Source organism: Pagrus pagrus (assembly GCF_965226575.1).
Source record: "Pagrus pagrus genome assembly, chromosome: 3".
NCBI classification, from domain to species: Eukaryota; Metazoa; Chordata; class Actinopteri; order Spariformes; family Sparidae; genus Pagrus; species Pagrus pagrus.
In genome coordinates this window covers 2108664-2135892 of record NC_140187.1, presented here as the reverse complement: position 1 = coordinate 2135892, position 27229 = coordinate 2108664, and the positions used below count along the sequence as shown (strand labels likewise).

Here is a 27229-nt window from a genome sequence, read left to right as displayed (position 1 = left end):
GTTTTTGCAAACCACAAACATGTTGAATACGTTTCTTTAGTTCAATATCCCATTTTATCCCGTGTGCTTATGGTCTGCTGAGGTTTATGCATAAGAAACATCATGTTTAGGCTTAAAATACTTGGTTCTGTCACCACGAACACGGCTTGAACTGTCCCGACAGTGAGTGATCCAAAAACACAGCTGGAAACGTCTTGACGCAGCGTTGAACAGCGGTCACTGGCTTGGCATAAACCTCCCACATTTTATTCTGGTGACTGGGTCGACTGTGACGCTCTGTTGGATTGTAGGAGAGTAAAAGTCACACTTGTTTTAGGATCTAAAAGATGTTCTGACTCTCCGCTAAGCTTTTTGAAGAACACAAGTTATTTAACTGCTTCAGTCGTTCACACGTTGAGCTCTGATCAGTCAGAAACTAAAACGATTGATCTCACGCAGCTAAGTTATCCTCTCGGTGTGTTGGATTTATTTACATTAATATTTAAAGTTTGTCAACTATTATCTTTTCAGAATGTAAGGAAATATTTCTCATGTGGATGTTTCTGTTTGGCATCGTGTTCACATCTGATCTCTCAAACAGTGATTCATGTGTTTCATGTGAGTCAGAAGCATCTCTGGACTCTGCTGCAACACATTTCCTCAGTTAGCACATGCTAACACTTACAGTGGACCGGAGGGAGCGGAGCATCTCGCAGCTCATGTGTTCAGGATTTGGATTAAAATGAAAGCAGGTCTGCAGGATGATAGAAACCAAAAACCCCCGGCCGTCCTGACACCGTGCCTGTGAGGACGGTGGTGATGAGTAACGTATCCCACATTTGCTCGGGAAGCTGCGGTTGTGAATAACTTCCCTGCACACATTTGGAGTTAATACTAACATCAGACAGCTCACATTATCAAACCTCCCATGAGGCATCAAGGTAAAACACACTGGACTTCACAAAACTTTACCGACTAATAAAGAAAAACATATTAAAGATGAGATAAATTACTTCTGAAATTCAAAACAGCGGCTTCTTTAGCGCCGGTTAGCCTGCTAAGAAACAGAAGATACAGAGAGAAAGAGCAAACAGATGCAGAAATACAGACACAGGAGCAGAGCGGGGGGCATGGATGAGAGTTTTTATGTGTTTTTGTGTGTGTGATAAAAAACAGAAGAAGATTTGCAGCGTGCTGTGACTCTGGGCTACATGTATAAATTTAAGACTCATGTTGTGCCATGAGAGGAGAACAGCAGCAGTAAAATGTTCTTCAGTGGTCGTCTTCTGTGGTTTGATACATTAAGACTGTCATGCAAGACCAGAAAGGACTTTCAATGCCATTTAAAGTTGTTTCCATTGGCTCAGCCTTTGATTATTTAGCTCTTTACATTTATGTCCTCACAGTATTTATGCTCTCCTCACCGATGCCCTGTTTTATACCAGATATCTGAGCTGTAACTCAGACAGACAAAGTAGAAAATCCCAGCAGCTCCACACATTTTGTGTTTCAAGAAAAAGCTCTGGTTCACATCTGTTGTGACAAACATGCCAACTGTCTTCATCGTGGCCTCGTCGCAGCTCTGTTAAAAATGGGAAAATTTCGCAATGAACTTAATTCATTGCAACACAGTTGCCACTAGTCGTTTCACTAGTTCAGCTTTAGTAAACTGAACAGCCGTCATGAACTCTGAGGGACGTGGAGAGCCTGGCAGTCCAGAATGGAGGCAGCGATCGGCTAATCAGCAGTTTGGCACCTTTCTTTTTGTATTTACTGTCGAAAACTGGTTTCAGATGCACTTTTAAAGAGTTACTGGTGCAAATAACCTTCGTGCTTTGAATAAACAGTCCTAACTTGTTGTTCTTTTAGCGACCAAACTAAGCCAACAAGTGTGCTAAAGGGACATGAGCAACCTTTTAAGCTTTAAAAAACTAGCAGACAATGTTGAACAAACGTCAGAGGATGTAAGAAGGACAGTGAGGAGAGAATAGAGAGAAGCTGCCGGAGCTGTTGTGACTGAACGGTGCTAATCCAAGCTAACTCGCCAGCTGCAGCCGGTTCTCCAGGATCCATCCTTTACAACATCACGTGATGCACTGAGGCCTGAAACGACTTTCCCCACAAGCTTACATTGTAAAAGAAGCAGCTTTAAAATTGTTTCTTTTGGCACAACAACCCACAAAACAACTCGCTTCACCATCAGGACGTGATCCAGTCGTCCAAAAGCTAGAAGAGCTGCAGGATTCGATCATTTCATCCTCGTCCAAGTCAGTGGGAGGTGAAACTGGAAGAAGCTGTGGGGGGTCGTTGTGTTGCTCAAGGACACTTCAGCGGTTCAGATGGACCGGCGCTGGTGTCTGGGGAAACGATCACGAATGAATTAAATATGTAGTTTCTCCAGCAGAGAAACTAAATGTGAGGTCCTGCCCACCCGCCCTCAAGGTCGCCTGCTCTGCGCTGTTTTCACGGTAACATGAGTGAAGTATAGAGTTTCACATAATTTCTGCTAACGGTCTGAAACTGAACTCTTCTGTTTGTTGTTCTAATGAATTCAGGTAGCGAACGTCTGCGTCCTCCTCACTTCATCTGACAGGACACATCCGGACCGACCCGCCGTCCACAGGAACGTTTACCGGCCTGAACACAGGACTCAGGATCAGAGAGGTCTTTTAACATTTGGGTTTTTTTCAGCTCTTTTTTTTAAAAATCTATTTATTTTCTTCACTTTTTGTTTAATTTCTGGCTTATTTGTGTTTTAATCTTGTATATTTGAATGTATCAGAGCTTTGATTCAATGTTCTCTTGTTTTAATCTTCTTCAGCAGTTTCATAACTTTGTGTTTTATTCAATGAAAGCTGTTTATTTTATCCATGCTGCGCCAAAACGAAACACCAATCTGTCTGCTACAGTAACTGCTAGCTGCTAGCCGCTAGCTCGAGGCCCAGATGTTCTCATGTGTCTGTTGTGGTCAGTCTGTGGAAATGTGCTGTGTAAATAAAGTTTGAGTGATTGAAGCTCCCTTTAACAGGGCGGCTCATGTTTCGCCCCCAGTCTAAACACTTCCTGGTCTGGTGAGAGATGATGTTTGCTTTTCATAGCAGATCCAGTAGCCGGCAGCGAGCCGACACGGGGATGAAGTCAAGGACGGCGACCATTTTGGGTCAGTAAGAGTCAGAGTATCAATAACTAACAAGGTCTGTGTGTTTCTGTTAGCTAAACATGTAACTCTGCTGACCCTCCTCTCCTCTCCATCACCTCCTTCCACCTCCTGCAGGAAACTCACACTGACGAGACGTCGCTTCACTTCTTCTCTGTTTTCTGTAATAACCTCTAAAATGGACCGGCCCGATGGAGACACTGCTGGCCCGGTATGTCGAGCGCCTCACTCCGTCTTCCCCTCTCACCTGAAAGTAGCAGCACTCATCTCCCCTCTTCACTGACTCCTTCAGCCCTCTCCTCTCTGTTTCCACTCAGCCCACCCACCTCCTCCCCTCGTTCAGGTTCAATGACAGAAACTCTAACGCCAAATTCCTCCCTGAGGCAGCTTGAGCTTTCTATCTCCCCATGATCTCACTCCCTCTTCTCCTCCTCGCTTCCTCTCACAACATCTGATCTGTGGTCGACTGGAGGAAACAAAAGAAACAAAGAAGACAAGAGGAGACAAAAGAAGGACTTTTCTTCTTTCCTTCCACTTTCCTCTTCGTTCAGTTTCCTCTCTGAAGAGTCTCAAATGAAAAAACTCTCCAGTTACATTCAATATTAACAGCGACGATGGAGACGATGGTCCTTTCCAACCTGCCAATCATCTTCAGCTGAGTGAGGAGCACAGAGGAGGAGATGAAAGCTACCACGATGAAAACACACACTCGAAATTTAATTTAAGGGACATTTACCTTCTTACCTGTCGTGCTTTCTATCCACAGACTTTGTTGTAGGAACCATTTTCTTTCTACACCTGCGAACAATATCATCTACTCGTGGACGCAGCCGGTCCTCATCAGAAAGACAGCCATATAGGTTGACTGTGAAAGCAGCTTATTACGACCCATATCTATGTTTTTGTTCGGCTGCAGCCTCTAGTGGCTACGGGAGCAAAGGAGGAAGTCAGGTGGAGTCGAGGAGGACGAGGACGACTGGGTCAAACAAGCACATGAGCGTCTCTCAGGAGATCAATACTGACATCAGAAGAATAACAACAACATAAATACATTTAGGAAAACTTCTATAAATAAATTAAAATAGAAAAAGGTAGTATAAACAATAATACATGGATATTTAAGTACATTTACTCCAGTACAATATGTTTGACTTTCACTTTTACCAAAGTAATATTTTAACACGAGATCTTTACTTTTACTGAAGTATGTCTTACAGGTAGGAGGGAAAATATGTATATTTGATTGTTGGATGAACTGTCCCTTTAAGTGTGGAGTTCCTCTAATGCTGATTATGACGAAAAAACTGAACCCATTATTGCTGCATCTGAACATTTAACTGACATCATGAAGCCTCCTGTTAATTCTGACTCACATCTGGAACAAAACTGGAGATAATTCATGAGAAAAGAAGGATTATTAATGGACAACATGCTGTGAAATAAACCTCCTCTGGTCTAAAAGCCTCTAAAGGCCTGAAACTGTTTACATGAAGTGAAGAGCTTCACAAACAGTTTACATCTGGACCGATGGATCTGACATCTCTACCTTCTCCTGACGAATGAACAGAGTGTGCAGTCGAGGGTGGAGCAGACGGAGCAGATGGTTCACGTCTGAACCGGATTCATCTACAACACCAAGCACATGATTCTGCCTTGTCAGAGTCGGAGACAGAAGACAGACGAGGAGGACGAGGAGAGGGACCGTCTTCAGCATCGCTCCTCATCCTCTTCGTCTCCGCTGCCGGCTCGTTGTCGACCTCTCCACACGGCTCAGAGCTTTAAATCACACTTAAAGAGTTTCCCTTTGAACCTCGCCACAGATAACTGCAGCCGCTTAATATATCAAGTTTCAGCGTTCAGGGGAAAATCCAAACTGCCTCAGACAGAAAATAACTTCAGCAGCTATTATTCCAGCAGTCAGGTCACATCTATTTATCCTTAGTTTAACTGATCCGGGCCAACTGATGTCAGGAACAATGACGGGCTTGTTGGACCTTCACACAAACGCTGGTCCAGGTTCATCTGTTTGGTTTCAGCAAACTCGTTTCTGATGAGAACCAAACTGTTTCAGCTTCATGTCGGTCTCTGGCCCAAACTTCAACACAATAAAGCTGCTGATCGTTTGTTTTTACTCGACATTTAGCAAAAACGTTTCAGAGGTAAAACCAACGGCTTGTTTAGTTCATAAACGTGTTAAAGGTACAGTTCGCCTGTAAAAAACAACCATTCACCGGACCTTTTCAGGGGCCCAGCCATTTCTGTTTGGATCCACACACACACACACACACACACACACACACACATTAAATTCACACATTAACTCTGCGGCGTTATGTCTCTGTCACGCTCCAAACCACCAGCCTCTCCCTGAAAAAACATCGTGTCATCACCAACAAGCTACAACTCACAACACAACCGTAAATCACGCAGGACGATGAGGTGATCTGTTCCCCGCGAGGCTTTCAGTCCAGCCTGTGACGATTAGTTTCCATTTGTTCCAGTCTGTTCCTGTTAGATTCAATCTGCACGTCCAAACGCTGAAAATGCCACAAGAATGAACTCCTGCAGTAACAATCAGACCGCTTCAGACAACTGGTTTATTAAAACCAAGCGTCTACTAGCGACGTTATCAGGTTTTATAAATATGTGCATGTGTGGGAAAAACTGCACTCACAGTTGAACCTGAACTACAATAAGCAGAGATGCTGTGACTCTTCCTCGCTGCGGCGTGATACATCATAATGTTTCAGCCGGCCGTGACCCACATCAGCCGAGGAGATAAATCACAGACGAGAAGATAATCAACAGAGCAGCAACTCAAGAGATCCAGAAGAAAAACTCCAAGCTGCAGCCACAAAGACAAAACCACCGTCCGGCTGAATAAACATCTTAAATATAAACCGGCGCACAGTAGCAGCGTCTCTACGTTATAATTATGGACGCAGATGAAAAGGAGAGCAGAGGAAGTTTTACTTTACAAGGTGTTAGATTGAAGGATCGTGCGTTCACCTAAATTAAGACCATATTTCCTATAAAAGCTCTGCTTCCTGTCACAGAGAAGATGCTGCCGCTCTCCTCTCTCCAGGATCGCTGTGGTCACATTAGTTTTTTTAATGGGTGAGAAGGTGGATACGAGCCAGCAGCCGCAAGAGCCACAAGAGCCCAACGAACAACTAACAGAGCAGCTGGAGTTAATGCACAAAACCTGCAGGACGGATCCTCGAGAAAATTGATAATTTTCTTTCTTATCAGCAGAGAAATGTAACTCTGCTGCGCGGATGAAAAATGTGCCTAATAATTCTTTTCTCTTATTGCTGCAACGTTTACAGAAAGAGTGGGAGGAGAGAGTTTAGATGATTAACACCAGCGCAGGAATATTTGTGGGAACAGAGCGAGTTCAGCTTTAAGAGCAACACTCGGTTGAAATAGTTTTCCTTCCACAGCAGCGACATTCATCACATATATTGCCTGCGTGCATCACGTGGCAGCAGGACTGTTAACTGAAGGCTCAGAACATGTTCGTAAAAGGAAAAGAAGAAGGGAAAGAAGATTTTATTTAGTCGCGTAGATTCATCGAGTGTTTAAAAGAATCTGTTTTATCTCTTTCTTCTCTGAAAGCACACTGAGTAAGGTTTGGAAAATATTGTGTTTTGGCTCAAAATATTTGCTTCTGCAGCCACAAATATGTCTGGAAATGATCTGACGTGTCCTTAAAAACATCCAGTGATGTCACGTGTATAAATGGTGAAATTATTTGGTCCCTCGTTAAAAAATATCCAGCGATTTCACACTTTACAACAACACCATCGCCACAGAGAAGTTAAAACTTTCTTCAACGTCACTGTTTTCTTTGAACCACGCGGCTGGAAATTGTTACATTACATTTCTTTAGGATCAGTTTTTCATGTTATGCTGTGACAATGTTTGCAGATGGTCCGGTTAAGTTTAGGCACAAAAACACTTATTTTGGATTAGACGCAGATCTTGATTTGACATAAAACCGTTTTCTTTGCCACAAACATGCTGGAGACGTCCCGAGGTCTTTTTAAAAACACCTGGTTTTGTCACAACAGACACAGCTGCTGATGGACGGACTTCAAAAATATCTGTTCTTCGTCACCAGATATTCGGCTGGATATTATCCGAGTTCTCCCTAAAAATATGACGTGGCGTCACATTTACAAATGTTGAAACTCCACCACTGTCCCCCTCTACCTCCCAAAATGGAAGTCAGGTCACAGTACAAGCATCAACTGTACATAATCAAACATTTACTAATCGGGGTGATGGAGACATTAGCTGAAAGGTCTCATGTCCAGTTTATTGTCAGTAACGTCCCTCCATCCTTAATAAAAACAGACCTCTCTTTGTAAAGACTCGTGCAGAGCTGTGACCGTCTGACAGGAGACATGAGGACATCTGACCGAGGACCCTTCAGGGACTTTCTGTCTCCGGCCACACAGAAATATTCCTCTTTTTATTTTCCTCCTCATGTTCAGCTGTTTATGGGAAGAAGCCACAGAGAGGCTGATGACCTCTCCTCTTCAAATGTCTGTTCATTAACTGACATCACAGCAGGAATGTAGCCTGGATGTTCTCCTCGACTCCGACCCTGTTCACACTGACCCGTAATGCAGCGGTTACCGGGTCACATCCCTGTGCTGTCAGAGGCTCGCAGCTTCATCACTAAAGGGCAGCAAAGTCAGGTGAAGTCTCGTAGTCCACAGAACATTTCTGGAGCTTCACAGTAAAACAGAGTTGCAGCATTGTGCTAAACAACTGAAGCAGCTGGAGACTTGTGTTGACCTTCCCTCAGCGTGAGGCCGAGGAGATAATGACTCAGTGTTTCATTATTGGGCCTTTAACGAGTTCATGAACCGAACAAGCCGTGGATGTTTCCTGCAAATACTTTGGGTTCAATTCAAGTATGAGCAGAAGATAAGCAGCTCTGCCGCGTTGAAGAGCGAGCGAGAGACTGAGACGAAGCTGAAAGAAAGAAAACAACGTTCGCTGACACCAAACGGATCAACCTGGGTCATCATTTCTGTTAACGTCCAACAAGGAACATTTTCATTGGCTCAGAGTTTCTGAGTCGGTCCAACATCAGCAGGTCGCCGGTCATCCGTGGGAAGAAGTGACTGTATCTGCTGCAGAATCAGCACCGGAGCTTCCTTTGTTGTAATTTAGACTGTGCAATGTGAGCACACACACACACACACACACACACACACACTTACGCATGACTTCACCTTTAAGGAGGATGAAGTGTTACAGAGTGTTTGGTAAACAGCTGAGGTGAAACAGAGCGAGCTGTCAGCGTAAGTCAGGCAGAACAGAGTGTGTGAGTGTGTGTGTGTGTGTGTGTGTGTGTGTGTGTGTGTGTGTGTGTGTGTGTGTGTGTGTCCTCCCTGCTCCTCCTGAACCGCTGACGAGGATCAGAATCAGAAAGGTAAAAAAACTTCTGACCCCAAACGCCGACGCAGTGTGAGAACTACATCGTATAAAAGCCTCCCTTCAGGTAATCACAGGAACGTGTGTGTGTGTGTGTGTGTGTGTGTGTGTGTGTGTGTGTGTGCAGAGGCCTGCTATCAGCACACGTAGGTCATCTCACTACGAGCTTTAATCTGCTCTTATCTGTGCCCTCTGTTTCTTATCTGGTAACGAGTTTTTAAGATCGAGGACGTCTGTCAGCTCCCAACCGTGCGACGTTAACCAGTGTCTGTGTGTGTGTGTGTGTGTGTGTGTGTGTGTGTGTGTGTGTGTGTGTGTGTGTGTGTGTGTGTGCACATCCCCCTCACTCTCTCTCTAAAAACGCACACACAAAATTAAAGGTAGAATATGTAGAAACTGTCACACTCCAAACAAATCACCAGAGATACGGCTAACTGCTGCTAGCGGTAGCTCCCGTTCTCTAGTCAGCTGAGCTGGTTGTTGGTGTTTACATGTCAGATCAGCTTTGGACTTCCAGGAGGAGGTGTTCAGGGCCCGGGTAGGAGGGCATGCTGCTGGGGTGTGGCACCGGAAACAGAATCAGAACCAGGCAACACTGTTCTTCACTCTGCTGACAGACTGAAACTGTAACGAACTGAACCTCCAAGATAAATTAAACTATCTCACCTCACTTCCTGTTTCTTTTTTCCCTTCACACACACACACACACACACACACACACACTCACACAGTTTAATTAACAGCAGTTTTCAGCCTCTCCGACCTCGTCTCTGCTCTGTTTCTGCTCAGGTGGTTGACAGGTTCATTAACCTCAGGAAACCCTCCACCCGACGTGTCACCCATCCCTCCTTCCCTCCTTCCCTCCTTCCCTCCTTCTTTCCTTCCTTCCTTCCTTTCTTACTCTTCTTTTTCTTCCTTGCCTCCCAAACTGACACCTTACCCTCCAAAAACACTTCTCTTCTCCTCTCCTCATTAAGTTTTCATTAAGTTTTCCTCCATCATGTCTCTTCTAGTTGTGTCTTTCTTTTCCTCTTCTCTCGCTTCTCTCAGGTCTTCTCCCTGCTTTCCTTCTCTTCTGTCTTCTGGTTCGTACTGCCCTCCCCCCCGCTCCTAAATCTACTGACTATAATCACAGCAGGGTCAAAGGTCAAGGTTCACAGCTTGACACCACAAGGTACGGGCAACAGCGAACACACACACACACACACGGAGGTCACATTACAGTAAGTGTGTGAGTATAACCTTTCTCTGTTTTTACTTTCTCTCTCTCTCTCTCTCTTTCACACACACACACACACACACACACACACACACACACACACACAGTAATAGCTTGGCGTCTTGTTGATGTTGTCATTCAGAATAAATTGAATCAGTTCTGACAGATTCAGCAACACATGAACTTTCTCTCTGAGTTGATCTAATAAAGACGAGAACGACAAATGTAGTGACTGAACTGGGTGTGTGTGTGTGTGTGTGTGTGTGTGTGTGTGTGTGCGCAGGCAGCTGTCAAAATGATGACTGAATATTTGTATGTGTGTAGAGAACATACGTGTGCCAGTTTTGTGTTTTTATATCTGTCTGAGTGACAAGCTGCAAAATAATGTGTGTGTGTGTGTGTGTGTGTGTGTGTGTGTGTGTGTGTGTGTGTGTGTGTGTGTGTGTGTGTGAGATAACACACAGTTGGCTCTGTGCTGTCACGGCTATCACTGTGTGTGCTCTCTCGTGTGTGCGTGTTCCCATCACACAGTCCTCATGAGGTCAGAGTGTTTTCGTTGGATTTTTTCCACCTGAGCGTCAGACGCTGGCGGCAGGAAGAGCTCCGGTCAGAGACGTTCGGTCGACTCCCAACACGGACGCCCATCCCTGAAACAACACACCCGCTCGCCAAACACACAACACGACACACCTATAGGTTTACATTAGCCTCTGTGTGATGAAGACCAAACACACAACACAACCTCACTCTCAGTCATGATGTCTGAAGCTGGTTTCTGCCTCGAGCATCAGACGAGTTTTAACACAAAGATTTCACAACTACTGGAAAGGTAGAAAGTGTTTTGTGTGTCAGGACATCACGCACACACACAATAAAATGATTTGGGGGTTCAGGAATGTGCAGCTATGCAAAGTGTAAAAGGGCCAGGTGACGGGAGTACAGTGTTGTATTTTGCAGTATAATAGAGTTTAGTATTATATTTCACTTGGTGTGATGAAGTTTCTTCACTGATCTGAAAGTTTTTACAAACTGAGCAAAACACATCAAGAAGACGTCAATTAAACGTTCAAGAGGCCAGAATGAAAGTCGTCTTTTTAAAGTTACTGACGTCCGACAGGGTTCAACTTGTACGTGTGATGTGTATCATACTGACATCACATCACGGGCACGTTACACGTGTATGAGTTCACTTTTCAGCTCGTGTACATTTTCCAGCCATGTTTGTGGTGACAGAAAAAAGAAATGTTAATTTGCATTTTAACAAAATATAAAGTTTCAACACATCTGTGGTTTGCAGAAACACTAAAATAAAAAAAGTGACAGAAACCTTACATGTGGACGAGACGCCAAAAAGTAGAGAGAAATATGGTTTTCCAAGATATCTGTATATTTGTGGATTGGGGTGTCGCAATATTGCATTATTCACAATAACCGTGATATTATAAAGCAAATCATTAATTGTGTTAATAATACACATATGATAATAGCATCATGAGCGCATTAAGTGTAGTTGAGAGTCATATTTTGACAGTTATGGTCACAGACTCTCTCCTCCTCCCTATTATTCATATTTTGAGGGTCATTTATTTGCCAAAAAAGACAAAACACAAAGTAAATAAGTTAAAGAGAGATTTAATTGGGAGCATTTATCATGGCTTTGTTTGGTTCTGATGACGCCGTTCTGACGCTGTGACAGATCTGCTTGTGGAAAGAAATCCATGTGCCGACAATGACGGGAAAGAAGAGGACCACTTGTGAGGAAACGTGGATGTTTAGAGGTTTCAGAGACGCTTTGTAAATGTTTTATGAGGACGGACGTTTGTTCACACGACGTGTCGAACATAAACAGAAACGCTGTTTACAAGAAAACTCCACGGGAGCCTTCAACAGAGCCGTCTGACGGACGGGACGTTAAATGAACAGAATATGTAAAGAAAAACAGAAGATAATAAAGTCACAGATCAGTGGGTCATTTTTAAACCGTCCGTCCTCCACGGCTGTGACGGCTCTTTAAATAAATAATGTAGCTGTGAGTGAAAACACATCTGAACAAAAACTACTCTGGATAAACATCTTTCACGTCGTTCTCATTATTTGATTTGGCTGCAGCTCCACTAAACATCACTGAGGGCAAAGAATCTGTCAGCACCACCGTGTACTTTCACTGTTATTGTTCTGTTCGGATCGAAACCAGAACCTGCAGACTGCTGAGAAACATATTATAGTTGTGTTACGCTCACACGTCCACCTGCATGTGTTTAACTGCTGATCACATTCATATTTATGACTTTACATGTGGGGTTGACTGACAGAGAAAGTGTGTGTGTGTGTGTGTGTGTGTGTGTGTGTGTGTGTGTGTGTGTGTGTGTGTGTGTGTGTGTGTGTGTGTGACTAAGGCAGAGTTGATGTATTTTTGGCAGTGTGTGTTTTTCAGAAGCCAGAAGATAATAAAGAGCAGACCGGAGTGAAACACACGCAAACAAGTCACAGGTACAACGCTCAAACATGTTGTATCTCCTCCATCTCCTGTCACACACACAGACACACACACACACACACACACACACACACACACACACACACACACACACACACACACACACATACACTCCTGGTCAGGTTAAAGGCTAACACAGTGTGTCTCCCTGCAGGATGAGGGCTGGTCTCTCTGGATTCCTGCACAGGTCAGACACTGGGTCAGCTGTGACGCACACACTCGCTCCCCCTGTGTGTGTGTGTGTGTGTGTGTGTGTGTGTGTGTGTGTGTGTGTGTGTGTGTGTGTTTGTGTGTGTGTGTGTGTGTGTGTGTGTGTTTCCAGTGCCCCTGAAGCTCCTGTCTGAGTATCCGCCTTATAAAATCTTAATAGTCTCTCTAATGTTGATCCTGCAGCTACGAACGCAGCAAGAGCACCGCTTCTTACTTCATTAAGTCGAGCTCACGGCTGCAATTTACAGCCATGAAACCACTGCTACTGTGTGTAAAGACACACACACACACACACACACACACACACCTTTCTCCATGTAAACAACTGTATGACATCATGAGTCGGTGACTATTTGGGGAAAAAAGCTGCTCTCGAGGGAAAACAATCATCAGCAGACTAAAATAAATCTGTGTATGTGAAGGTTGAAGAAGGAAACTAAACTTCTCTTAGGTTTTTTTTTATATCGACAAAACTTCCCATTTAATTCAAGGATATAGGTCCTTGACTCCAGGACTCAAGGGGAGGGTGATGCAGGAAGACGAGGGTGGAAACATGAGTCAGAGTTGGAAAGATGAGTCTGGAGTTCACATGAGGAATCATGTCAGAATAACAACCTGTCACGTCAGCCTGTCAGTGGTGAAAACAACACTTTAGAAAAATCCCATTTAACAGAGGTGGGAAGTAATAAAGTACAAATACTTCATTACCGTACTCCAGTCCATGTTTCAGGTATCTGTCCTGTACCTGAGTATCTCTGTGACTTTCCCTCTCTACATCTGAACACAAACATCTGAACTTTCTCCTCCTCACAGCTTCAAAACAGCCTCGTTACTTTAGTTTGATGCATTTGAGGTGAATTATGGATTATTGTTATTTGGCGTCATCACACGCCGCCTTCCCAACATCACAAGACTGATGTCGACCTATCAGAGCACATCACGCACGGCAGACGCAGCGAGACGAAACAAAGACGTAAAAGACGTGAACAGACAGAGAGGGAGGCTGAATGGGGAGAAAAGGCGTGTTAGTGTCTCGTATCTGCAGAGAGTTTCTTATTTTCTCTCTTTGTTGCTGCTCGGGACGCTTTACCAACCCAACATGTGGCTATTTGACGTCCTGGGAATGAGACTCAACAATCAACTATCTTTGTGGTGCGTTCAGGAACAGCTGGGACAAATCCTGCTGACTCTACCTTTAACTTTAATAGTCTTTGAATTATATTAATATGACGTGAGCTTCAGTTAGCTTTGACCACAGATGTCCTTCAGAGGGAGACTTTTTACTCTGATACTCTGAGTACATGTCAGAGCCTGTACTCGATTACTTTTACTGGAGTAAAGAAATTGAATCAGTACTTCTACTTTTACCAGAGTCTGTTTCTACACAAGTACCTGAACTTCTCCTGGAGGACAGACTGAGTGTGTGTCGCCACCTCGGCCTTTCACTGGCAGCTAAAGACGCCACATGTGTCGCTGTGGTCAGCGTGTGCGACCTGATGCACATCTGGAATTTTCCCATTTGATATAATAGCTGTGCCATAAAACCAGCTCAGTGTGTTCAGTATTTAACCGACCACGGTGGTTCTGGATGCAGTTTTTACAGGATTATTGGGCACTAAAAATTCTTCTGAATATTTTTGGTCAGTTTAAGTCAGCTGACAACAAGCGAAGAGTACAAACAGTCACTAGAGTAAATCCTGGCACTGTACGTCTGAAACTTTATATTTCTTTATGTTTGAACTCTTCAGTGTTCGGGCACAGATCACACTTGGGTCGAGTGAAGAAAAGATCAAGGTTTGGCTTAAAATATCTGGTTGGAAATGTCCCGACGGTGACGACACTGACCCGTCTCTGTCAGCTGAAATGGGAAGCGAACAGTGGTTTCTTACTTGGCAGCCATGTTGTGCCACCAACATCCCTTCCAACTCTGAAAATTACATACAATGCCAAAATGTAATTATTGGGCTTAAACATAAAACCAACACATCACCTCTTTGTGGCAAACTTGTTCCCCAAAATGTGTCCTACTCATCCGTCAGACATATTTTAGAGTCGTGTTCCTCCATCAACCATGTGAAACTAAAATCTACAGCTTCCTCCGGTTCGCCTCGAATTATATTCAGTCTCTTTAAATCAAAACGATACGTCAACTTTCAGGAGGACAAAGTTTCCTTCTTCCACCATTGTATCGCTAACATCCATGCAGTGTTTCTAAATGTGTTCGACCGTTGTAATCCTGTCACGTCGTGAGCGATCGCTCCACGTCCCGCCCCTCTCGCTCGGACTCAGAACCTGGATTGTAAAAGAAACAACACAGTGGCCGCTTCAGTAAGTCCATTCATTCATCCACTCATTCATTCAGCCGACTGCTCACTCGACAAACATCTCAGTAACCGCCGGACAATGAAGCCAGCCTCCCTGAACTAATTGCTGCTGGATAGGAAACAGTTGTTGGCTGCGCTGCTGTCGCTGGTTGCCAAGTGGGAAGCGAGCATTCGGAAAAAAACAGAAGTGTGTTAAAGAGACTGAGAGTGGCAGATGATTAACGTGTGTGTGTGTGTGTGTGTGTGTGTGTGTGTGTGTGTGTGTGTGTGTGTGTGTGTGTGTGTGTGTGTGTGTGTGTGTGTGCAGCGCTCAGCTCTCATGATGAAGACCATCTTTTGTTTTTATTCTTTTAGGAGAATTGAGAAAATGTTGTTCATTATAAAGCAAAATATGTCAAACATTTCTTAACTTTGGCTGCACAGTTTTTCTTTGTGTTAGCTGACGTTCACTCTGGTGATTGGGTGGGTAACTGTCCTGCAGCATTTCTACGTAAGTTGCTGCAAACCACACATAAGGTTACGTTTCTTGATGTTGCAACTCTCGTCACAATGCTGTGTTTATGCTCTGATCGGGAAAACTTCATGGTTTGGCTTAAGATTTCTGTCAGCACAAGCAAATGTCTGGAAATGTCCTCAGGTGTCCCGACAGAACATCTGTATTTTTTCACCACAACAAAATGTTTCCACAGACTCAAACTGCCGTCGCCCATTATGCAGCCTGGTGGCTTGTTTCAACGCCACCACCATCCTCTCCACTTCCTGGTGTGAAAGGTGGCTAATTTGACACATGTCAACCTTGGACACGTCTGTGGTTTGCTGCTGACATTACACCCGGAGACTGAGCTTTTGCTATCTAATCCTGCAGTGAGCTTTCTTATGTTCTTATTCTTTTGTGGGATAACAGGGAAAGAAATCTTTATAAAAACATGATGTCATTCGGCCGCAGGTGGTTTAAAATAGCCTCAATTAGATTTAAAATAATTGGATGTTTACGAGCAGCACTGGACTCGTGAACGCAGCTTCACCTCCCACGTTGTTAATCTCCAAATGTCCCGTTTTATTTCATTCCCGCAGCTACAAGTGTTTTATTGTAGAAAAAAACATCTGCTGAGACGTCAGAGCACAATGTTTTCTGACCTACAGAAAAAGTGATTTTACCGCATGTTGCAGGACACTTCTACAGTTACCACGCTCACTTTGAACGCCGCGTCAACGAGACATTACTTCATTGATCTTTATGTGTTATAAAGTTCTCTCCGGCTCCGACATTAATACGTCCGCTGAGACAATGACTTTACCGCTGAAAACCTTTAACTGGACACAGACTTTCCTACAGTCAGACGTCACGACAGCACGGAAATAATCCAACACTTCCCTTTCATCAGTAACTTAATCAAGTTTTGTCAGAGCTTTTGTTGCAGCGTTACAAGTTAACTGATGGGCACCGAACCAAGAAGTAAAAGTAAGAAAGAGACAACGTTTTCATGTGAAAAAAACACACGTTGGACAGAAACTCATGTCTGTGGCTGCTGTGTGAGTCTGTGCTGCTCTCTCTCTCTCTCTGCTGTGAAAAAGAGCCACGAACGAAAGAGAAAAACTCAAACAGCCTGAAAACCTCCACAATTCAACGAGCAAAACAGATCTCAACAACAGCCTTCATTCTGAATCTTTATGTTTATCCAACAAGCTCAGAGGAAAGCTGTGATGAACGACATTTGTGAGTAATGTCGCTGCTTAAATGGGGCACAAAACTTCTAAATTAGGCAGAAAGTCTTTGTGTGAATGGGGGAAGTTACAGGCAATAAAAAGCACATTAACTGTAGACAGAAAAATCTAACTCCATCCGTCAAACCCCAAAAGAATCCAGATTTAGGCCCAGACAAGCTCTCAGACACTGAGAACGCGAGCTGACACTTGGTTTGTATTTCTCTAGCCAAAATCAAAAACGGTACCACTGACTGACCCATTAAACGTCTAGTGGAGAGCTATTTGCCTCGGTATAGTTACTAGGAAGGGACTTGTCTCGGATATTGATGCGTTTACAGCAACCAACAGCGCTGACTATGCGTCACGCCCTCCACCATGGAGCGAGCTGTCAACCGACTCTGCCCAGACTGGCAGCTCCCAGCGAACACGGCCGGACCAGGACAGAACAACTCAGCCTCAGAGCAGACGGAGGCTTGTTGATGTCAGGAAAAACAGAACCAAAGAGGTTTTCTATAAAAAAACCCACATTGGTTTTTGGGAACCTCAAACATGCCAATTTCTGTTTAGAAAAGTCGCAGGAGTGATGTGAGAAACAGAAAAGTTAAGTGTTCTCTGGCTGCTTCCAGAAGGTCCGTCTTCATCTGTGAAACAGTGACCTCAGTCTACCAAACCGTCAGGCGGCTCTTTATCTGACAGAGCAGTGACAGCTGATGTTTCCTACCCGAGTGTGAGAGCTGCAGGCGGGGCCCGGTCTGGCTCCAGGGTTTGGCGTCTGGATCGGCGCTGGAGTCTGCAGGCTGCAGCCACAGCAGAGGGAGGAGACACAGCACCAGTGTCTGAAGAGGCGTCACTCCCCCGGCTGCCTTCATCTCTGACTGATCCTCACTGATGTGGACGGATGGATGGAAGAAGGTCGAACCACCTGGTCACATCACAGTCCGGACTGCTGCTGACTGGAGGAGGAACGACAAAGAGGAGGTGGAGAGGATTAAATATTATGTTTAATGTGTTTATAACAAGTGATTCAACTTTTCTCTTCAGTCATGAGACTTTAAGAACGTTTCTGTCATGAGACTGAGTTATGAAGATATAATTTGCATCACATGTCCTCAGATTAAGCTTGTTCTGAATAAAACACACTGACGCTCGTGTTTGATCAAAACAAGGTGATGAATCTAATACTCACACATAATCTAATTCAAATTCAAACTGGGACCAATAAGTTCTGAGATTTACGGCTCCACGGCCCGAACGGCAGGTTTAATTGAATCACTGCACATCAACAAAATAAACAAACCGAAGAGAGAAAGTTTCATTCGTTCCCGTGTTCCCTGTGCACTTTGGACGTGGCCGCGGCGAACCAGCGGCCACCTGAATAAATCTCAGGCAGACACGAACTGTACGTGCAGCTACGACTGGCCGCCTGTGTTAATGTGGGAATGCAGAGCGCAGGGGAAACGGGCCAATTCATCATTTTGTGCCGTTTACTATTGCGGTGGCTGGCCGACTCCGAGGGTTCAGTTTGAGAAATGCAAGAAGAAAGCGGCTGCTGAGAGAGGAAACACAGAGAGCCTGTTGGCTCGAATGCTGAACCCTTGTGAAAGAAGACACAGCAGAACCACGGACGGATTAAGACACAACGGGCCCCCGGCCACCGACATGTGAAGGCCCGACCCGTCCTACACGGGACCAAGACACCCAGACTGAAAGAGATCTGCAACTCTGTGTAGTCATCTTGTATCTGGTTTTTGTCATTGTGTGTCTGTGTGGTGTTTTTCATGCTATAGCTGTTTTGCAACTCTTTGTGTTCATGTTGCGCCCCTACTGATCATTGTGTATCTCTTTACAGCTGTTTTACGTACATTTGTAGTTGTTTAACATCTCTTTATAGCTGTTTTGCATCTTTGTGTTGCTTGATTTACTTTCCAACAAATAATCTCACACCTCTGGTCGGCCTCACGACCTCGTTGTGTCTTCAGCAGGCCTGTTCAGTGATCCAGTTCAGGAGGACAACACAACAGCTGGTGGTGCTGACAGCTCTCTGAAGTCTAACCATGACATTATTCCAGGTGTGGTGGCAAAACACAGGGCAGCCTGCTGAGCTCGCCGGTATATTTCCAGGACACACCGACCACGTTATATCAAATCCCAATCTATCACAGCCTGTCACGGCGGCCGGCTGGCTTGCGTCTTGTCAGCAGGTTTTAAAGAGCTCAACAGGTTAGAAAGACGCTGCTGCTGAGAGAGGAAAGACAGTCAGAGAGGTTTAACTCGGCTCCACGTTTTAATTTAACCTCGGCGTGACTCGACAGCATGACTCAGACAGCGAGGGTGCCAACATGTGGAAATCTCAATTCATGACGCCTCAGAGAAGATTTCTATTTATACTTGTTTCCTGTCTTTAAGTACAGTATAAAGGCAGCTCTGTGCTGCACAATACGTAGGACTTTACTCTGTGTCCTTCAAAAACCTTTCAAAGGTTTTATTTTCATTGTGGTACATGAGGACTTTAATTAGATACGACTTAATGCCAGAAATCCACTTCAAAATAACTGTGAATGACTCATAACTTAATAACAGCCTTTAATGTCCTGAACCTTTGAAGCATTAAACGGTCGCCCGGGGACAAAAACCTTTCAAATAAAAGCGTTCCCGTTTAATTCCCGGTCGAGACAGATTGTCCTCTGTGGAAGTGTGGAGAGGACACGACGAGCACCGTTCACACACGTCCATGTGACCTGTGTGTATTCAACCACACACAAAGAAGCGGAGGGAGAAGATGTGTCACGAAGAATGACTAATGAAGAAAAGAAAAACTAAATAACTTTAGACAGTTAACTTCAGGGCTGAACGACAAAATCCAGCAGACAGAGAGAAAAGAGTTTCTTCTTTTTGTGGTGAAACAACCAAACACACCTGAGTAAATATGTAATAAATGAATCAGTATCATTACTATAACATCGTGTGCAGCAGAGCTGCAGACAGACGCTCGCAGTGTAACATCATGTGTTTCTTATCACTTCTGTTCATCTGTGTTCAACACTTGACTCGAGGAAACGACCTCCTCAGACCAACATGTCAACACGGAGACAGACGAGGAACAAACTGTCTCTTCCTCTCTGCTCATCTGACACACAGTACAGTGTGTGTGTGTGTGCGTGTGTGTGTGTGTGTGTGTGTGTGTGTAAACTTGGGTGTTGACAAGAATTTTTAAATAAATCTCTGGAGGAAACTCACTGTTTGTTTCCTCTGTCTGTCTGTTTGAATTAAACACACACACACACACACACACACACACACACACACACACACACACACACACACACACACACACACACACACACACACACACACACACACACGGCTGAACACACATTTCCAAAAACACACAGTAACACACACATACTGACCAGAGATATGCAAACACATCAACACTACACATACTGTATACACACACACTCTGTCGCTCACCGACACAATGTGATGGAGGCAGCCGGATGAAGACACAAGAACAAGAATGGACGTTTTGTTTTTGTGTGTTTGTGTGTTTGTGTTGTTTTGTTGGTTCAGACTCAGGTCGACTGACGGTCACAGAGGAAGAATAATAATAATAACAATCTTTATTTATTCCACATATCACACAACATGGAGACCAACTCCAGGTCTGAGCCTGGGTCGACGGCACTGACTTATGAATCAACGCGCACGTGATTGTGCGATCTTGCGACGCCGGCTGCTGGATGAAGCTTTTTACCAATGAAATAAAGCCTGAAACGACCCACACCAGGAGCAGATAGAGGAATAGAGGAAGTCTGCTTCTACTTTCACCGTCAGTCTCGTAGGAGGAAGTGACATCATCACAAACACGTCACCTTTGCTTCACCTTTCACACACTGAACTGAATCATTTCCTGCTAAACAGACGACAGTTACAGCTGCAGACTCTGTGAGGGTTCATGTTTGTTCATTGTTTGTCTGGAAGCCGTTAAAATTGAACTTTCCCACAAATACACCAACAAAACAAAACAATAATAACGACTGTCAGAAACGATCTAATGGTAAAAATCAAGGAATCATCTCAGCGTCAAGTCGAAGAGATTAAAACAGCCGATCGCCACCAAGTTTACATTTATTACAAATGTTCTAGTTTAAATGTCGGCGATGACATAAAACGGTTCCCATGGTTATCAGCTGGACCCGTCTTTATTTTCTCTTCCTGTCGCACCGCGGGGGGCGAGCTAAACAATGAGCCGACAAAACAAAGGCTTCCATCAACAAACTCATTTAAATGTAGTGAGGAAGAGAAAGATTATGGTTTTTATTTGTCCCGTGTTGTTTACAGGCGACGCAGATGAAGAGATACAGTGTGAGAAGGGTGAAGAGGGTTAGTGGATGGAAACACGTAAAGTTAAATACAGAGAGAAGAAAGAAAGACAAAATAATCAGATCAGAGACAGATACAGTATCACAGCGACCCTCTAACCTACATCCTCCATCCCTCCTGAAATAGACTGCTTTTGCCCTGAAACGTCAACTCTTTGTGCAGAGCTTCCTCTGTTAGCAGAGGAAAACGTCTGTTTAAATAAAGAGAGAATAAAAAGTCTGAATGGACTCCAGAAATATGAAAACAGTCCCGAACGGTTCGAGCTTCAAAAGGGAAGAAAATGTCTGTATTTCTATTTTTCGTCCTTGTTTTGTTGGCGTGTCTGTCGACCTTCGAAATAATATTTAACTGTTTCAGGTGAAGCGTCCTGCAGCGTCAGAGATGAGTGGATCCACATTTAGATTTAGTTTCAGCTGCAGCATTTATCTGCACTAAAGTCGCAGCGGCTGCTTTAAAGTCAGCACGTTTCTCTTCTCCAGGAGCAGATGCATGATGGGACGCACCGACTGCTCCTGTTACGATACCACTGGATACACTCCTGACCCGCCTTGTAAAATCAGAGCCTCTGAATACTTCAGATGTTTTCTCTGACCTCCGTCTCTCCCCGGAGAATACACACCGAGTGTTTCTGCTGCTGCTGCTGCTGCTGCTGCTGCTGCTGCTGCTCGAGGGATTACAGACGTTTTATTGTGTTTACAGGAGGACGAGGTGAAAATGTGGCCGGCCACTCGAGGGGAAGCTGAAAAATCTCATTTTAAGTGGCCCGGCTGATTTATCGCTGGAGGACTTCTGAGCTGACTCCATTACTCCCGGCAATTCTTCTTCTACCTTTTCTAGTTTCTTTATTTATAACTTCATATTTCCTTTCTTTAATCCTCCTCATTTAAACCTCTGTCTCTGTCGTACTACCTGCTCTCCATCAGCTCCTTCTTTGTTTCTCTCCATCCCCTCTTCTTCTTCTTCTTCTTCTTCTCGTGGACCAGAGGAGGTGACATCTTTACGACCTCTCTCTGCCAACCCTCTAATCCTCACCATGATTTAATAACTCCCCTCCTCCCATCGGTCCCTCCCTGCTGATCCCTCCTGACATCTTATTACATTAACATGAAGTCAAGGTAATATCTCTCTCTGGTTTCTTAAATTACTTTCAGTCTCTCTCTCTCTTTCTTTCATGTATCGCTAACCTCTCTCTGTCAAAATCCCTAATCTAATCAACCTTATCCCTCCTTTATTAAAAATTACTCAACCTGACAACACTCCTCTTCTCTCTGGCTCCATGTTCCTGAAAAAACACAACAACCTCTTCGGCGTCCTTCCAGGTCTGCTGTTGCTTCTCTCAGCGTCACTCATCTTCTGAGGCCGTCAGAGTGTCTCTGGTCAGTTAGCCAGAGTGGACAGGCCTGGTGGCTGGTGGGCGGGCTGCCACCAGGCTGCCCGGCCGGTGGTCCACCCTGCCGACCCCCAGCCTGTCCTCTCTGCCTAACCAGCCCAGAGACACTGCAGCTGCGGTGTGTTTACCGGGGAAACTACAGTTCACAATTTGTTGCTCCAACATGTCGGGCCTGTCAGATTTTTTTGTTTCTTCCACTGAAAGAAGGCTCCTGTTAGTTGAACCTCAACGCTATTCTCGCCGTCACCTAATGAAAAACTTGATGGATGTGTTTAGCACGGAGTAGCAGGAACACGAAGCCGTCGAGGCTTTCGTCACATGAAAACGATCGACTCAAGCCACTCAGAGGCAGAGTAAGGCGGGTCTCGCAAGAAAAGTAGTGGGATCCATAATAAGACGCGAATGCCGCCTTCCCATCTTGTTAGAAAGAGGGACAGAGCAGCCGTCCAATCAGCAGCGATCCTTGTTGAAAGAAAGTACCTAGCAAATCACGTATATCTGGTCTGCCATTGCAATTTCTGCTTTGCTGTTTTGTTTCCTCTTTAGATTAGAAAGGTTTCTCATTAATAAAACACTAGTGTAGTTAATTTGTTAGTCTCAGACTTGTGGAGTGTTTTTTGCATCCGTGCCCAGAGAGCAGGTGCACAGCTCGGGCCGAGGTTCAGCCCTGAGGCCCCACAGGTCCAGCCCGCTCCCTGGTACCTGACTGTACGGCTGTAAAACAACTCCGAGATGTATGTGAGCAAACAGAGCATAGCAACATTCCTGTTTAACCGACCGTGTGTTCAAGGTCACACAGACACAGACCGTCGATCAGTAATAAAGTGCAGTTTATACAACAGGCAGGAAACTTTATGAGCACATATGGAAAGTGTGCAGAGCGCTTTCAAACCATCACAAACATCAGGAGAGGAATGCAGATCAGACAGTCGGTGCTTCCCTGAGTGATATAAGTGTTATTCTAGCTCCAATAAGTTAAACGAAAATACAACTTCATGTCTTATAATAACACTTTTCTTCTTCATCAATCAAGAAATCATCTTTCTGAGCCTGTAATGATCACGTGACGTGATGATTCTGCGTAAAAAAAGTTTATCCAAACCTTTTTATTTCTGAATTATGTCTGTTCCTCACTGAGTTTACTTCATAATGTCAAAAGAAGTTGGACTGAACATGAAAACTAAATGACTACGAGACAATCCTTTCTGCTCAGTCAAAGTAAACTTGAAACTTAAGTTCTTGAATTATTGAAAAGGTGCAAAAAACACTGTATAAACGCATCAACATGCAAAATCCGATCGACTGACCAATAAATCAGATGTAATTCAGCAGATCATTGCATATTTTGTTGCAGATGTATAAAACAAAACAGTCACAGCAGTAAAAACATGTTGTAAAGTTTCAGACCTACTTTCTGAGGCGGAGGAATACACTCACCCTCGGTGCCTGGACTACATGTGCAAACACTCAGGTGGATGGAAATGAGAAAAGCAAGAGCTTTAAGAGACAGTAAATCTCTGAGGTTTTCTCTGACGTCGCAGGGCGGGCTCAAACATTTTTCTCTTCGCTCGACTGTTTTGATTTACTTGGTGGAGGTTTGCTCGTTGCCAGACTTCACTGACACGTCGTATCCAGGTGCAAACAAACTCTTTATCTTTGATGCTTTTTTCTTTTACAACTCAAATCACAGAAATAAGTTGCTCTTTTGTTGACTTAAATCCTCCAAATACTTTTGCAGTACACTTTCAGGGGAATATTGTTTAATATTGCTTAGTTTAATCTATTTATGAAGGATTTTAGAGCTGAATTTACAGTTTCAGTTGTATCATTTGCACATTTCTTCCCATATACGTGAATATTTCACCAGAGAGATGACGCAACGGGATCAAATCAATACCTGAAGCGAGGGATCGGAAAAGTCCTTCTCTTGTGTTCCAGGTAAAAGCAGATGGACACATTTGGCTCTTGTGCAGACATGATATTATAATAGTTAAGGGATGTCTGTGGATCCACTGGTTTGAGTTGGTGAAACCTGTGAAAGTCATAAAAAATATCGATGACTTACTTTAAAGCTCTTTTGTTTCTCGCAGGAGGAAATTATTGCAGCATTCTTGAGTCAGAGTCAAACACATAAAAGCTCATTTGGATGAATTTACTGCAGCAGGGACAGAAATATTCTGCAGTGATACACGTCTGCTGCTGCTGAGTAAAATACTATATCCAGGTATCTAAAGCACATCACTTGGGATAGACAGTGCAGTTAAGTTTTCACAATCGTGTCAAAATAAATCTCCTAAATCTTTGTTTATTTGAATGGAGTCTGGTGTGAGAGGACGTCAAAATCAATGAGATTGTTCTTAATGTTAATGCTCCAGTGTTTCAGTCCAGAACCGTTTCTCGACATGCGGCGAGATGAGATCAACGGTGAAATGTTCATGCCCCGACTTGATGATTTTTGTTTTGGGTTCATCAGCGCCGTCGCCTCAGTCTGCGTATGTGAGGAAAAGTTTTGGTTTCGTTCCCATTGTTTCCCGGGGTTACTGAAGTCGATCCTCCGGCTCTGAGTCGTGACTTCAGAGTCGTCCTGGAAGACGTCAGACTCTCCACAGGAAAGCAAAACAACATTCTTGAATCCAGGACAAGAGAGTGAGTGATGGGGAAATTTTCCAAAGTTTTCTGCTGCATGGATTTGAAAACAGACTCAGACTCGCTGCTGGCGAGCCGACTCATGAGCTGCTCTTCAGCTGAGTGGTGACTGGTTGTGGTTTCATCTTGTTTGTTTTTACTTTTTCATTTCTTTGGACCCTCTGTGAGTCTGAAATAAAGATTGAATGTCTTTAATCTGAAAGTGAAAGAAGTCCAGTATTCTGTAAGCAGCACTCAGTTCAGACCAAAGTGGAAAAGAGAGATTTAAAGTGATCATGATCGCTTTTGTTAAAAACTTTGTTAAAGTCACTGAAGTGTGGTTTAAACTTCAGGCCTGTGGGACAAATGCAACACGATAAGTCCTTTTGTGTCGCCTGCAAACTCTCTCAGAAAGTCCGATGGAAAACCCCTCAGTGAGAGACTGCAGTGAGTTACAGTAGCTGGTTGAACGGTCGCTCACCCAGATGTGACGCTGTGTCCTGAACGCACCTCAGTGTCAACCCCGAGATCAACCTCCCACTGATCTCCAGTCCCGTGAGCCGGCTCAGGAAAGTATGATGAGACGAACAAACACTCTGTCGGTTTATTTGTCAGATCAAAGACTGCGTGGTGAAGCGAGAGCCACGCCCGACACAAGTGCACGAGTTGTTTTATCCAGAGGGATGACTCGAGCCGAGACTCAGGACAAACAAACAGCGTTATGGGAACTGAGCTCGATGTACGAAGGAATTCTGGGAAGAGGAAGCTTTGTTTTCTAACCTCTCTCTCTGATCACTGCCTCTCCCTCTATCTGTCCACGGCCTCGAGGAAATATTCGCTCTCGCTCTCTGGGGCTTTCTGGGAAGAGGAAGAAAAGCTGATGTCATGCACTTCCAGATGGCAGCGTAAGGAAAGAGAAGAATAGGAAACGGGCCCCTCGGTTCTTACACAACTCCCATATCCTTTAAGTTAGTCACATATTACCAACGCTTTCTTCACAGAACAGGCTTTTAACGAAACACCTGCAGCCTGTTTATCTCTCAGGGAGACCTCAGATTGCTTCACACCATGTTGGAGGAAAACATGAAGACAATCCTTTTACATATTCCCAGAAATGTCATCATCCATCACAATAAAACATCCAGCGGTCAGAGAGCTGTTGTGTGGGTTTTATCAGTGCGTCAGGCGGCGTCTGTTCTGATTTAAATGAAGAGGAGATAGAAGAGAGCGCTCATCATCACTGTCTTCAGTTTTATCACAGATGTGCAGTTACAGTTTGTGACGCACCGAGACGTAAAATAATATTTAATCTAAAAGAACAAGATGTTCATGTTAGTATGTCAACGTATCTCCTCCACACTGTCGGCACTTTAAGTGACAATCGTGTTTTCATCACATCTAATTTCTTTATTGCTGATTTTGAGTTAAGTTTAATACTGACACCTCTATAAGACCTACATAAGTAAAAGAGACCATCTGTGGGAGATTTGTCTATTTCTTTACAGTTGTTCTTCACGCAGTCGCAGCAGGTTGGGCTCCATGTGTCTTTGTGTCTTGTTTCTCTCACTTGCTTCCAAAACCAATGTACAGGTCAGGATCTTTAAAACAGGAGGAGGTGCTCATACTGCTTTCGTCCACAGGGGCCGCCAGAGTCAACAAAACGTGACTGTTCCTTGTAGCTGCTTTAAGTTTCTATCCAAAGCGAACACAAGACTGAAGCTGTCTGAGTCAGTTTAACCTTTATCCCTCGTCCACAGTCAGCAAAGAAGGTTCATGTGGGAAAACAGAAAAAGGGAATTTCTTACCTAAGACTGTAGGTTTGGAGGACGGCAGACTTTGCACCTTCTCCCTGACAGTATCTCTCCCAGTGTAAACATGGCAGGTGAGTAATAAGACAGAAAAACAGGAACAATCCTTTAATCTTTAATAATCTTTGTTTTGGGGACGCTCTGGTGGTTAAGACTGAGATTACTGAGATTACTTATGTGAGCTATCAAACAAAATGCCCCAAATCTTAACTCTTTCTTTTCAATCTTAAATGTACAATTAAAGACCTCCATAGAACCGAACCGAACCGAACAGAACAGGACAGAACAGAACAGAACAGAACATCTGACCCAGATACCTGAGTCTTTCTGTCATTAGCGGACTGTCTCGCTGTGTCCCGGCGCACATCACAGTGGGTGTGAAGGACCTGAACCTGATGAGTTTGTGCTTCAGGTGCAGCGTCTTTTAACTCTTTGTCTCTTTTCATCTGCACACAAAGGAACGAAGCGTTTTCCTGGAA

The 27229-nt window shown here is 44.2% G+C and overlaps 1 protein-coding gene across 2 annotated transcripts in view; it reads right to left on the bottom strand.

Annotated features, from left to right (window-relative positions):
- The window catches only part of LOC311255276 (semaphorin-3D), a 74883-nt gene that overhangs the window by 27557 nt on the left and 20097 nt on the right, over positions 1–27229 (bottom strand). Inside the window, exons 1-2 of one of the 2 annotated variants that reach the window (XM_084349619.1) lie at positions 23729–23756; positions 17266–17497 (exon numbers count right to left, since the gene is read on the bottom strand). In XM_084349619.1, the coding sequence (XP_084205745.1) occupies positions 17266–17413 (148 nt within the window). In that variant the 5' untranslated portion in view covers positions 17414–17497; positions 23729–23756. Of the gene's footprint in view, positions 1–17265; positions 17498–23728; positions 23757–27229 lie in introns of those variants that run through there. The other variant, XM_084349618.1, reaches the window with a different exon arrangement.